The sequence below is a fragment of the Callionymus lyra genome, chromosome 11, assembly GCF_982586985.1.
Source record: "Callionymus lyra chromosome 11, fCalLyr1.hap1.1, whole genome shotgun sequence".
Lineage (NCBI taxonomy): Eukaryota > Metazoa > Chordata > Actinopteri > Syngnathiformes > Callionymidae > Callionymus > Callionymus lyra.
The window spans coordinates 27855323-27869787 of NC_141828.1; the positions used below are offsets into that span (position 1 = coordinate 27855323).

General features: G+C 38.3%; 1 protein-coding gene across 1 annotated transcript in view; it reads right to left on the reverse strand.

Moving 5' to 3' along the window:
* Positions 1 to 2372: 2372 nt before the first annotated feature.
* The window catches only part of LOC148069821 (serine protease HTRA1A-like), a 40083-nt gene continuing 27990 nt past the window's right edge, over positions 2373 to 14465 (reverse strand). Inside the window, exons 4-9 of the mRNA XM_087802191.1 lie at positions 7352 to 7546; positions 7255 to 7287; positions 7063 to 7177; positions 5654 to 5711; positions 4614 to 4709; positions 2373 to 2817 (exon numbers count right to left, since the gene is read on the reverse strand). Coding sequence (XP_087658317.1) covers positions 2649 to 2817; positions 4614 to 4709; positions 5654 to 5711; positions 7063 to 7177; positions 7255 to 7287; positions 7352 to 7546 — 666 coding nt within the window. The 3' untranslated portion in view covers positions 2373 to 2648. The remainder of the gene's footprint in view (positions 2818 to 4613; positions 4710 to 5653; positions 5712 to 7062; positions 7178 to 7254; positions 7288 to 7351; positions 7547 to 14465) is intronic.

Here is a 14465-nt window from a genome sequence, read left to right on the forward strand (position 1 = left end):
CGCTCTAGGGAACGTCATCGGATCGCTACAGAACCTAATGATAACCATGTACCACATCCACCCTGGAGAAAACTGTCGTACATGCTAAATGAAAAATCCTGGATATGCGGAATGGGATAACGGTTGTGCAGTCACGTTAGTCTCCAAAAGTCACCACAAGGACGCCAAGACCCATCTGATTTAGGCACCAAGTGAAGCGGCGAGGACCAGGAACTGTTTGAACGCCTCACTATCCCAAACGCTTTTCTTTAGCAGTAGCTAACTTTGCTGAGTCAAGGCGGGATTCTGTATCACCAATATGGCTGCGTCAACATTTATAATCTTCAGTGGGTGACTACACATCATCCTTTGGGTGAGAGACCCCTTTCCATGTACCCGCTATAACAAACCAATAAAGTGTAATGCAGTGATAATATGTATTAAACAAGTTAAATGTGTTTTGTTTCTCATGATATATATTAAAAGAAACGTTTATAAAGAAAACATTTTTATGAACAAAAGTCTGTTTGATCAAATCTTTTCACTTAGCCACTCCAATTTCCAGATTTGTAGCAATAAAGCAGATAAAGTCCTAGTGAAGATGAAATGTCAGAGCACCTTTATATCCATCGATCCATCTATCCATCCATCCATCCATCTATCCTTCTATCAAATCCTTTCATCCACTTCAAATTGACTAAAACCTATTGAGGACTTAAACACAGGAACACCTAAATAATACTCAAGTAAAATGTTAAAGATAACGACGAATAAATCGTTAATTTTTTATTTTATTTTTTGTCTCCGTTTTATGGATTTTTTTTGTTGCAATGATCACTTTGTCCCGTTAGATGGCAGTACCACAATCCATTTGTCTAAGCGACTCTTCGTTTTGCAATTAAAAATATATATATATATTATCAGAGCAACGAGTTTCAGCAGTAGATATTTTTAATTTATGAAGCAAAATCCAAATATCTTTTTTAACAAAGAAAGATCGATAAAAAAGTTCATGTTAGAAAAAAGAAGTTTTACTAATTAATTATAATAGTAAGCAATTATACTAGTGTTATATCATTAATAGTACAGTTAATGAAAAAGATCAAATTGATTAAATGTGGCACCTTAATCTTTCAAAATATCTTTGTTTAATACTGTTCTTACTGTGAAGTATTACGAAATCTACAAGAGTCATGTTGCAGTAAATCAAATACAATTTTGCATGTTCCCACCAGTGAAATTCTGTGGAGCTTTATGTTTGCCTCTAGTTTATTGTGCGGATGTTGGGGTGATTTCTTTGTAAATAAATGTGGTGAGAAGAAGAATGCAGAATAACAGTCGGTGCCATGGAAAACATCTGAACCCTCTTCATCTCTGACGGCTCACTCCTCTTGGCCCTCTCATTCCCCCCTCAAGCCCCCTCTGCCCAACAATTCCACCACAACACAATCAAGTCCTTATGAAAGCAATACATTTAAGTCAAACCAGGCCTGGATTGTGTTGAAAGTGTGTTTAGAGGCATGTGCCTGTATAAGAGAATGCACAAGAAAAGATAGAAAAAAGTGTTTCTTAAGACTTTGTGTGTTTTGTTGTGGGTAACATCATGGAACCAGAAATAAAAATAGTGTCTATTCCACAGCAGAGAGGGACTCCCTGATATGAACATATATATTGGCTAAATATACAATTACTATTTTGGACACAAGTTATAACATATATAATATAAAATCAAATCTATAAAAACCAAGTTATGTTTGGTTTTCATAAGATTCCTGTATCAGCAGAGGTCAACCAGCTTTTTCAACCGCGGACTGGTTTACTGTCAGCATTAATAAAAAAAGACAAATAAAGATTAAAAATACATTTCAACATGACATTGAATCAGCAAGAGCTCCAGACCGGTTTCTCTGTCATAATATGGTCCCAAAAAGAGTTTGTCTTTCACTCATTTTCACTAGTTTAAAGATTTCCTTTTTTTAAGCTTGACCAAAAGGGGCACATTGGTGTGCAAAGAGTCACATACAATACCATATTGTTTTCTGACTTTGAGGCTCACTTACTGTTATATCCTTTTTTAAGACTCTATAGTTTTACTTCATGAGGCTCTGTAGTATTACTTAGTGAGAATCTGTAGCATTACTCAGCGAGGTTCTGTAGAAATGCTCCGCAAGGCCCAACGAGTATAACTTCATGAGGCTCTGTAGTATTACTCAGCGAGGCTCTTTAGTATTACTCAGCGAGGCTCTTTAGTATTACTATAACTTTGCGAGGCTCTATATTATTACTAAGCAAGGCTCCCAAATATACTGTGTGGTACATGGTGGTTGTGGATCACTGCTTTACAGTACAATCCCTAAAAAATAGTCTTAAAACCAGTTAGAATTTTCATTTATTTCTTCTTATAATCACTAAAAAACATTCTACAGTACTTGTGAAAGGTCAGTTAAAAAAGAGTGGAATTGTCCTGCAGGACCTGAAAGTCCAAAACAAAAACACAAAAGATTGATTAAAAAACCTTTAGTTTCATAACAACGAAGGCTAAACGAGAAATTTAAAAAAAGCTGATGCTGTGATCAGAGCGTCCATGTTTTTCCAGTTTTTCCTGCAGTCCACAAACTCCACTCTCAGGTCCTCTGGTTGAAGTTCAAACTAAATGAGGTCTCTCAGGGTTAGGGGTCAATCTCCATGGGGACAACAGTGACAATGACGTCTTCGTTTCCGCGCCGCACAATGAATTGTAGGCTGCCTCTGGTTTTGATGGCAGCAGTGACGTCGGTCGCCGAAGAGATTCTCTGACCGTTTATGGAGATGATGACGTCGTGCTCTTTGACTCCAGCGCTGAGGAGAGAAGAGTTGAGCCAAACATCACCCACCGCATGATCAAAATCAAGATGGGAAACCAAATCTGTTTTTATTTCTAGATCAAGATTTAAAAAATATAAATTTATAGTGAATTTTGTTTTTAGGTTAAATGTCATTAATGCCTTGCCTTCACCCACTTCAGGACAATTGCCTGCCACCTCTATCTGCACTCGAGTCCGGCCCCCCACCACATGCACTGCTACTGCTGCACATCCTGCGTGACTTGGATCTTTCACCACATCAAGAAACACAACCCCTTAATAAAAACACTTTTGTTATTCAATAAAGCTTTGGTCTGCAACTGAGTCCTCTGTCTCACCACTGTCACACTTGCCGTTATTCTTCTAAAGCCAGAATAAATAGTGTCAAATCTCTGAGAGTGCAGCACACGAATCACAGAAAAAAAACACATTTGTTTCCCTGTAACTGCAACATTTTTTTTAAAACATAAGAGGCCCATCGTTTAAATAAGACCAATTAAAATATCTTCCGACTGAACTTATCACGGTGGCAGTAAAGTAAAACAGAAAACAGAAGATCTTCAACTGTCGTAGATCACATTAATATCTCCTTCCACGGCTGTGTCCAGTGACTTACTGCAACTTTTATCACCAAATAATTATACAAATTCTGAGGAGGAATGCTGGGGAGAAAAAGTCTTTCATTCAGCTCCAGAGACACATGTGGCTCATTCACCTTCTTGATGAGGCCCCGGAGAGGAAACATTGTGAGGAAAATTATACTATGAGAACAAATAATAAGGAATTATATTAATTTACATTTTTGACTGAGAAGCTCTTTGTTAGCATAATAACTTATTTCTTCTCTTCTTTATAGATATTGTTGCCTCTCACTTTTCTCTTGACGGCCCCTAAAACAGTCACAGGAAACACACACGGGAAATGTCAATGAAGGCCCCTGGTTTAGACCTACATTAAATTCCAGACACGATGATGACGATACGTGGCTCAGAAATAATATTTTAACATTTTATCTGCTTTAATGGATAGAAGAACAAAATTATTTATTTATTATTAAACCCGAAAAAGACAGACATGAGCTATTAAAATGATAGTTCACCCAAAATTCAAACTAATTTTCTACTCACCCTCATTCTGAATAAGGGTTAGGATTATTTTCAGAGTTAGATAGTTATAGTAAGTCAGTTAGTTATAGACAAATAAGTATGATCATTTTAATGTAGCGACTGGAGCTCTGAATTTCGTTTTTTTTTCTATAACACTAAAAAGAACAGATTACTCTAAGAAGAATTCCAACCCTTAGTCGACATAAGGGTGAGTAGAAAATGAGTGAAGTTTGAATCATGGGTCTCTTAAAAGAGTTGACTCAGAACACAGCCACATAAGCTGCTAGCCTGCTCCTCAGTAAATAAAGGGTTCTCTGCCGCAAACACAAACAGATGAAAGGAGGCAAAATAACACGGCGCGGGAATATAAAAGGCGCCGCAGTGACAGGAAGCGAGCGTAAACACTGACGGGGCCCGGCGTGGGAGCAGGCGAGTAAGCAGGAAAACCACAGAGCGTAACTCCCAACATGAGGTTTGGAGGGAAATTGCTGAGCTAAGCTTCTCCCCACTCTTGGGCGGGGACATAGTAGGTGAAGCCCTCTGGGATCATTGAAGTGAGAGTGAATGAAGGAAGCTGTGAGAGAGCAGCAGATACAGTATATGAAGCTGCTGCAGCTGCAGTTACAAGACTCGGTAGAATCAGCCGGAGAACAAGAGAATTATGTCACTTAAATGTGGATCTTACACTGCAGCTGGAGTCTTTGCTATAACCTCTATCACGTACGCTCCAGAGGTGACGTCAGGGAAGTCAAGCAGTCGACTTTTCAGGTCTTTGGCGAGTCTGGAGGCGGAGAAGATGATAGATAGTGATTCTATATAAATATATCAGTGTCCTCAGATTATTGAATACATTTAATATTTTATAACTTATTTTATAAATAGAAACTTATTTTTATTGAATTTTTTATTTTTTATTTTTTTTAGGTTTAATTATCTTTTTTAATAATTGAATAAAACAATTGATGTCATAAATTATTTGATTTTTATTTACCAGTATTATTTTTATTTTTAAAAATCGAATATCTTCAAGTTCATTTTTTTACACAGAGTTAGATATTCTAATTTCAATAATTCAAGAATACATTTTCTAAATTGAATATTATTTTAATTCATAGTTTGTTAAATTCAATATAATAGTATAATAGTGACACCAAACAATACTAAAAGAGAACCGAGATACTCGATCTAACATTAAGGTCAATCATGCGATACTCATACAGTCACATTGCATCATCAAGTAGCTCTGTACTCTTTTGGTATTGTTTGGAATTATTGGAATTAGAATATTAAACTCAGTGTGAACAAAAATATGCATTCATTTTGAAAATGTTCTTCATTTAATTGTTCAAAATATGAACCATTGAATATTTAAATTATGGAATTAAACTATTGCAAAAACAATGAAATGCTTAAGAAAATCACAATTTCAATAAAAAAAAAGTTGACATTTGAAAAACATTCATTATTCTGATTACACTGATAAAGTAACATATGATTGACCTCCTTGAGAAATGTTAAGCTACAAAAGGCTGAATCAGGAAGACATAAATAAACGTTGAATTACATCTTTAATTTCAAACTCTAATTAAGCAAACCTATCTAGTTTGTGGGAGGAAACCTGAGTGCCTCAAGAACACCCAGGATGATGATGTAAGCCACTGAATTCAGTGTCTTTTTACTGACAGCAGACAAGAGATGAAATGTTCTCATTTAAGTGTAACTTACGCAGGAGTGAGAGTCATCATCCTCACCCCAATGTACTTCTTTTTAGTCGTCGTCGTACCTGAACAAACAGAAAACCAATAATGAAATGGTCAACGTAAAGTCTACATATTATGTACATTACATTACAATACATTAGTAGCAATGACTTCAACCAGACAGCAGGTGGTAGTTGTTTTACAGAACTGTCTCGCACAACACACAGTAGGAGAAGAAGAGTTGCTTTGACAGTGACAACATTTACTTATCTCTTCCTTGTCCCTTCATCGATGTTTCAATATCACCTGCTCATCCATTTCTTTGTTTATTTGTTTTGTTTGGCTAATTATTAAATGCTATTAAATTAAATATGACCTGTGATAAGTAATTGAATAAAGGCGATGTGGAAATTTAAATGTGTAATCCAAAAGGAATGAGTTACTATTTGAAACAATAACAAACAGGAACAGTTGTACAGCATATTACAAGATTAAGGATTACACGTCTTAAAAACACTCATCGTTTTCATTTTCCGTCCCAAATGCAAAATATTTTATTTTGGGTAAAATTATGCTATTTATGTATTCAAATATTTAAAATGTATATTTCCTGAATTCTATAACAGTAAAACGCTGCAATCAATATACAAAGGAATGAAATATTCTAAATATAAACATTAGAAAATAGGTCAATACACTTTAAAAGAAAGTAAAATATTGTCGTAAAAAATAACAACAAAAAACTGGATATTGTTAACATTATAAAAACTGCACTTTTGTGTTTCAGTTATAAAAGTATTTGCATCGAAAACATGAACCAAAGCAGGCTCCTCTTAATCACTCTTCCTCGTCAAGACATTACAGTGTTTCTATCTTCTGTCGTATTCTGCTTCTGTTTCCAAAAACGTCACTTCTAAAGTACTCTTTTTAAACACATCGAGTCAAAACATGACTGGAGTCAGTTGTGTTTGACATAATTTACACAACATAAAAAAGCTGTGTGTCAATTATTTAACTGTTAGTTTATTATATGTTGAGATATATACAGTTTTAACAGATATCATTGTAGAAACATGTTTTTTTTACATTTTTTTTTTACTGTATCTACGGTTTTGTTTATTGTTTGAAATCTGTGAATAGTATGGCCAAAAACACCTATGCTGTGGTAATTGTGTTAAACTTTTCAAAAAAGTATCAGAAGTTTGGATTAGTGCTTCTTGTCAACTGAAAAAAACAGTAATGGAACCAAATGTTTTGAATAAATACTTTCTGAAGTCTGAAATGCATTAAAACCTCACAATTAATAGTCAAAATAAACTTTAATTAATACATTTTAAGAGAAAAACCGTTCTAATAAGGTTAAGAAACCTCATCACATCATACAATAGAGCAAACTCATGAAAAAGTAAGTTAAGTTTATTAACTCATTCTTACCTCTGGACTGTCGGTCGTAAGATTCTGTGAGGAATTCACGGATCTTATCTGATGGGATAGCGAAGGAAATTCCTGCTGTCACTTTCAAAGTGTTAATTCCGATCACCTCACCGTCCTGAAATGTAAAATCAAGTTTACCTTTTTTTTAACCAAAAAATAAACGTAACAACAAAAACATTAAAAAAATCTCACCAGGTTGACAAGTGGCCCTCCTGAGTTGCCATACTAGGAGAAAAAAGAGAGACTCAGACAGAAGGAAGATACGAGTGTATCATGTCCGGTCACATACGTTGATGATGGCGTCTGTTTGAATGTAGTCCATGTCTGAGTTGCGCAGGCCCAGCTCTCGCCCTCCTCTCTGAGTGGTGCTGACGATTCCTGTGGTCACAGTGTTCTGGAGCGAGAACGGGCTGCCAATGGCGACCACAAACTCACCGGGCCTGAGATCTGAAGAGCGGCCCAGCATGAGAACAGGAAGCTTGGTCTGAGGGTGAAAAAACAGCAACATATTCCCAATTTTTTACGTTCAACGTTACAGAGAAAACATAGTTGTTCAAACCAAAATCTGGAGTCACTTCTAGGTTTGCGTTTTGAGTTGAGTTGATGTAAACTATGAAGGAGTTTTTTTTCTTATTTTTGTTGCCCTGATTTCTGAGCTTGTTCACAGAATCATGGACGACAACTATTATGACCCTTGGAAGACCCAAATGTTAAGGACAATGACCTAAGCTTAACGCTGCGATCAATGTTTTCTTATACTGCATTATACTGCATTTAAAAAGCATCTGAAGGAACTATTATTATCATCCGTTACGAAGCAATCTTGATTAATGTTCTGTTCTTAAACTTGTAAACGATTTGATTTCTACCTAATTTTTTCTAAATGCAATGAATGTCTTCTGGTTGTTTCTCTGATGCATATTTTTGTTTTGCCTTTTCTTGGATCGTTTTTTGATAAATGTTTAGCCTCAATGTCATGAGTCTGATATGAGCAGGTGAGGATCTCTGTACAAGCCCACCTTGTACGATCCCACCTTGCATAGTTTTGTATTCCTTAACTTCTGCTTAACAATAAAAGAAAGAACGAAAGACAACTAGAGATGGATTTATTTTATTTAGTTAAGTCTTTGTATATTAAGCCTTTTTTTTAGAGAAGGATATGAAATAGCTATGGTGGCTGGGAAGCACAAGAGAATTAAATCAAATGTACAAAAGTAATTTCTTTCAGAGATCTTTAATTGTTTTAATAGTTTGTAAATTGGTTTCAATAGTTGGTGAATTTGTTTCATTAAAATACAAAAATTGCTCCATCTGATCCATTTAAAATGTTTAATTAAATGTAAATTAATTCCATTGTTTGTATTTGACACAATTTACCCAACATAAAAAAGCTGTGTGTCAATTACGGGGGAATCTGTGTTTACATCAGTGACGCCTGGTGCCGCAACGCTGTTATTGTCTACAAACACTGCTCATCTCTGGTGAAGTTTATGATTATTAAATGCCTTATTGCCTTATTAAACGGCCTTTCTACCTGCGAAGGGAATTTAGTGCCATATTACTGGTAGCAATATGAATCTCCCCTGGCTCCAATAACAACAAGAGCGAGGCGCTACATGAACTCCACCAGCACATCAGTGACCAGCAGACAGCCAACCCAGATGCCTTCCTCATCCTGGCCAGGGATTTCAACCACGCCAACCCAAAGAACGTGTATCAACAACTCCACAAACACATCAACTTCAAGGTTACAAAATACTGGACAATGTTTACTCCACAAAAAGGTGCCAACAAAGCTCGTCCCCTCCCCCATCGTGTAGCCTCAGACCACACTATGTTAATACCAGCATACAGGCCGCTGATTAAAGTCAACAAACCAGTGAAGGGTTCTACAGAAGCACTCCAGGACTGCTTCTCCACCATAGACTGGAGCATGTTCAGAAAGGCAGCCACCTACAACGGCACGACAGACCTCCAAGAGTACACAGAGTCTCTTACCTCATACATGTGGAAGTGCATGGACGATGCCACCAGAACCATCTTCATTCGGGCCATCCAGAAGCCATGACTGACAAGTGAAGTCTACAGTTTCTTGAGAGCTCGGAATGCAGCCTTTAAAGCTGGAGACAAGATGGTTCTGAGGACGGCCAGGGCTAACCTGTCACGAGGCATCAGGGTTGCCAAGGGGGAGTACTCCAGGAGGATTGCTGACCACTTCAGCGACAGCAGAGACACCGGGAACCTGTGGCGATGGATGCAGACTATGACGGACTATAAGCCCCCTCCACAGACCTACGACAGCTCCACCTGTCTGCTGAGTCAGCTGAAACACTTCTGTGCTCGCTTTGAGGCAAACAACAGTACCCAGGCACAGAAGACATCTTAAGCACGAACCCACGGAAAGCCCAAGGTCCTGATAACATTCATGGTCGTGTCCTGAGAGATTGTGCCGAGGAGCTCACAGATGTTGTCACTAATATTTTCAGAGCTTCAAGCGGCTAGTCCTGCAGAACATCAAGTCTGAGATCCCCTCCACCCTGGACCCCTTCCAGTTTGCATATCGGTTTAACCGCTCGACCGATGATGACATCTCTGCTGCCCTCCACTCAGCCCTCACCCACCTGGAGACCAAAGACCAATACCATCAACACCATCAACCCCCAGCGGCTCATCCTCAAACTGGACCAGTTGAGACTCAACACCTCCAGCACCATCACGCTGAACACAAGGGCCGCCCAAGGATGTGTGCTAAGCCCCCTCCTCTTCATTCTGCTGACCCATGACTGCACCCCATCATCCAGCTCCAACCTCTTCATCAAGTTTGCGGATGAGACAACTGTGGTGGGTTTCATAAACAACAGCGATGAGACGGTCTACAGGAATGAGCACAACAGGCTGACCACATGGTGCAAAGACAATAATCTCCACCTGAATGTGGAGAAGACTAAGCAGGTCATTGTGGACTTCAGGAGAGTGCCCACCCAGCATCTACCAATAACCATCGACGGATCTGCAGTGGAGAGGGTGAGCACATCTGCGAAGATCTGTCCTGGAGCCACAATACAGCTTCACTGGCCAATAAAGCCCACCAGCGCCTGTACTTCCTACGCAGAATGAGGAGAGCAAGAGCCCCACCACCCATGATACTCAACTTCTACAGAGGCACCATCAAGAGCATCCTGTGAAGCTGCATCACAGTGTGGTACGGCGCCTGCACCGTGTCCTGCCTTAAGACCCTGCAGCACACCGTGAGAGCAGCTGAGAGGATCATTAGAACCTTAGAACAACCGCATCACCAGCAAGTCCATCAGGATTGCTGGTGACCCAACTCACCCATCCCACAGCCTCTTCAGCCTGCTGCCGTCAAGGAGGAGACTGCGCAGTCTTCAGGCCAGAACCAGCAGATTAAAGGACAGCTTCTTCCACCAGGCTGTCAGGAGACTCTACTCCCTCCCTCTCCTACCATAAATATCACCTCTACTTGCACTACCTGTGCATCAACTTTGTTTTTTGTTTATATTCTGTTTATTAGTTTATTATTCCTTTCATTTTGTTGGTTATTTATTTTTATTTATTTTCTTGAATGTCTTAATTAATGTCCTTCCAACCATATGGATGTTTTGCATTGTGGGTCTGAGAGGACCACAATTACATTTATGCTGTATGTCTTAATACATGCTTATTTGACAATAAAATAACTTGACTTGATTTGACTTGAATTTGTTTCAATTTTGGTAAGTTTGTTTCAAATCCTTGGAAATGTGTTTATTTTTTCTAAATATATCTTAATATGTTTCAATGGTTAAATGTGGTTTATACTTCCAAACCACTGCAATAGATAAAAGGAAACCATTGAGGTTCATGGATGCAGGAAATGAGGACATAAACAACATATTTAGTTCATTAATTAACTGTTAAAAGAGCAAAGACTTACGGCGGGTTTGGCTTAAGTCAAGAAATTAAACTATCTATCGACTATCCATCCAGGCCTTCCCAGTTTTTCGGAATCATGGTTGGCAGAATGATCCTCCTCCATACCTTCAAACACAAGCTAATGCTAAACAACAATGAGTGTGTTTTCCACAGCAGAATTAGAAACATGTCTGTGTGGAGCTGCAAATGTTCACAGGCCGGATCAGAAGGTGAATGCCAACATGCGGCCTTGCATGAAAGTCCAAGTCTCCACGGATGCTGAACAAGTGGCTAATATATGTAAATAATGACTCCTAAGTGCTGGCCAGGGGAAGCCTGGCTACTCCGAGTTCCAGACACACAAATGTTATATTTATCAGCCCACACAGACACAGAATGGAATCTTCTCTCTCAAACATCACCACAAGACGTTCACAAACTCAACATACTGGCAGGAGAGATGTTTCTAAAAAACTTATATTATACGCTCGTATTATTTAGCAGCCAAGATGTACCTCTGTGGTGGAAATAAGATATAAGATAACATAATGGAACATATGGACATAAATGGAAGAAAAGAAAGGAACTTTTTTAATATTATCTTTTTTCAGATAGAACTTGATATTATAATTCCTATAACATATATAAAAAAAAGCAAATATTTTTTAAATCAATCTTTTAAATTAAATAAAAATAATAATATGATAAATATAATAAAAATGTTAATGTGTAATGTATAATAGTGACACCAGTCAATACCAAAAGAGTACCAAACTGCTTGATCAAACTTTCAGCCAATCATGCGACACACACGATCTGTGACAACATAAAAGTATCTTTGCATCAAGTAGCTCTGTGTTCTTTTTAAACAGCTATGAATTAATAAAAAAAAAAAGAATTTTAAAAATATATTTTGGAATTAATAGAAACTACTCATAATTCAATATCAAATATTGATATATAAATTGAACACATTGGCATTTAATTCAACCTTTCAATATAGAAGTTATTGAATACAATCAATCATAATAAAATTGGAATATTTCCTTTAAAAGTCAATATTGTTATAACACTGATAATAAAAGTTTCATTAAATGACAAGAAGTACAGAAAGCTGTTTGAAATTTAAGTACATTATTTTTACATAACAGTTAACATTAAAATATATAATAATAATTCAGGAAATTATATTGTTAAAGAATTGACAGAATGCATCACAAACTGAAAAATAATAAGTTGTTATGTAAGCAATGAGCTGGTGCGATGATCTTGACCCTAAAGGTGAAGTTATTAATAGAAAATGACAAAGATAGTGAGAGTTCGTAACAGGAGCTCATAACCTTTGTAACATGTGCACATAGAAAATACATTTTGAGTGTGAACAGGTCATGTATATTTGACTTGGGTTTGACCTGGTGTCAGACAGATTTACTGTTTCCTGAGATTTTTTTTTCAAGATTCACGATCTGCCAGACTGTTCTATATGTGAACCACCGACTGCCTGTAAACACGTTGCAGCAATTTGTGTGTATTTTTAGCAACATTTCTTTCACCAGCATAATTTTAATGTAACAAAGTGTCGACTCCAGCTCTTTTCTTATCTTCCCTGACATGCTAACTGTCGAGGCGGTTCAGTAAATTGCTAGTGTTGGCTTGTGAGAGCTAAACAAGTTGACATTTTGCAACAAATAGTTGTCTGGTCCACATTTTGTTGTTTTTCTTGACCAAAAAACCCTCAGCAGACTCTTGGAGACAGTCACTTCCAGTACGTCTGTGTTGGTCTCTTACATGTTAGCAGAGCAGCTAGAAAAGCAGCGTCAAACTTTCCCCTCAAAATCGGATTCTATGGTTTGTTCTATGTTGAAATAAAGGTGATGAGCCTTCTCCAGCTTGGGGATGAGATCCGGCCCCAAATGAAGGAGTTTATGTATCTTAGGGTTTTTGTTCCTGAGTAAGGGAAGAAAAGAGCGTGGGATCAACAGTTGGATTTTTTTTGCAGACTTCACTAGTTTTTCACCGATCTTTGGAGGTAAAATAAGAGTTAAGCCAAAAAGCAAAGCTCTCTGTATATGTACTACTCTACCCTGACCTATGATTTTGAGCGACGGGTAGAGATGCAAAGAACAAGATGTTTAAGCGGACGAATTTAGAGTTAGGATTAGGAGCAGGGTCACCCTAGAGTAGAATCGATGTTCCTCTATGTTGAGAGGCGTCAGTTGAGGTGGCTTGGGCATCCGATTATGATGTCTCTTGGATTGCCTCGTCTGTGAGGTGACGAAAGACAACCACTGAGGGTTACCCAGGACACGCTGGAGAGACCCATCTTAGCCATACTCTACCCTTCTCTACTCAACTCTACTGGGTGTGTGTTGCATTTCCACCGGCACGATACGTCAAAGTAGGTGTGCGTGGAACCATAAGTAGATTCTGATCCACAGACCTCAGAGCCCGAGCTGGGGTGTAAGGCTGGATCAGATCAGTGATGTAAGGAGGAGCCTGACAATGAATAGCTCTGAAAGTAAGAACCAGAATTTTAAAGTTGATCCTGAGAGAAACTGGAAGCCAGTGAAGAGTTTTAAGGATCGGAGAAATGTGAGTTCTTCTACTTGAGCGGGCGAGACAACTCCTTCTTGTTAAGACATGAAAACAAACTGTTACAATAGTCCAGACGAGAAGAAACAAACGCATGGATTACATGGATTTAGTGCTGACTCAGCTCACCTCGATCAGAGGAGAGAAATCTTTTCAGGCTGTTGCTCCTAAGCTTTGGAACAATCTTCCTCTCTCTTTGCGCTTGATGGAGTCTACTGACTCCTTTAAGAAACATCTTAAGACGTTTCTATTTGTTCAGGCTTTTCCTTGATTTTCTGGAACTCCTGTGTTGTTCTCAGTATTATCTTGATCTTTAAAGTGTATATACTTTTTTTTGAGTATTGTTTTGTTTGTTTAAGCGCTTTGTGACCCTGGTCTGGAAAAGCGATATATAAATAAATATTACTTACTTACTTACTAAACATTCAACTCCTAATCCCTGCCTTCAGTCAGGAAACGCAAACAGACCCGGCAGTAGTTTGGTGTATCGCTTGTCTCGTGTCACTCAAAATACGTGCTGAGAGAAAAAACAGATGGAGAGGAAGTGGGATACAGCGGAGGGAGGGAGAGACAGAGAGAGAGAGCGAGAGCGAGAGAGAAAGAGAGAAAGAGAGAGAGAGAGAGAGAGAGTCCGTAGCAGTTTTTATCATAACGTTCTCTGACTGTTCTGCGGTCGTGTTGATGCCGCTACAGGCTGAATCTTCCGAAATGTCAACTCCAAGTACACAAGCTGATGCATTCAGGAACACCAACAGTTGTCCAGGAATTCATATAGAGTCTCTCCGCCTCCCACTTAAAGTCACAATGCATCTTGAAAAACCCTTCGGTCTCCAGAGCAGAAAGCGTTAGATCAGCTAACAGCAGTGGGTCGAGAACAAATCTCCGAACCTCTGACAAGT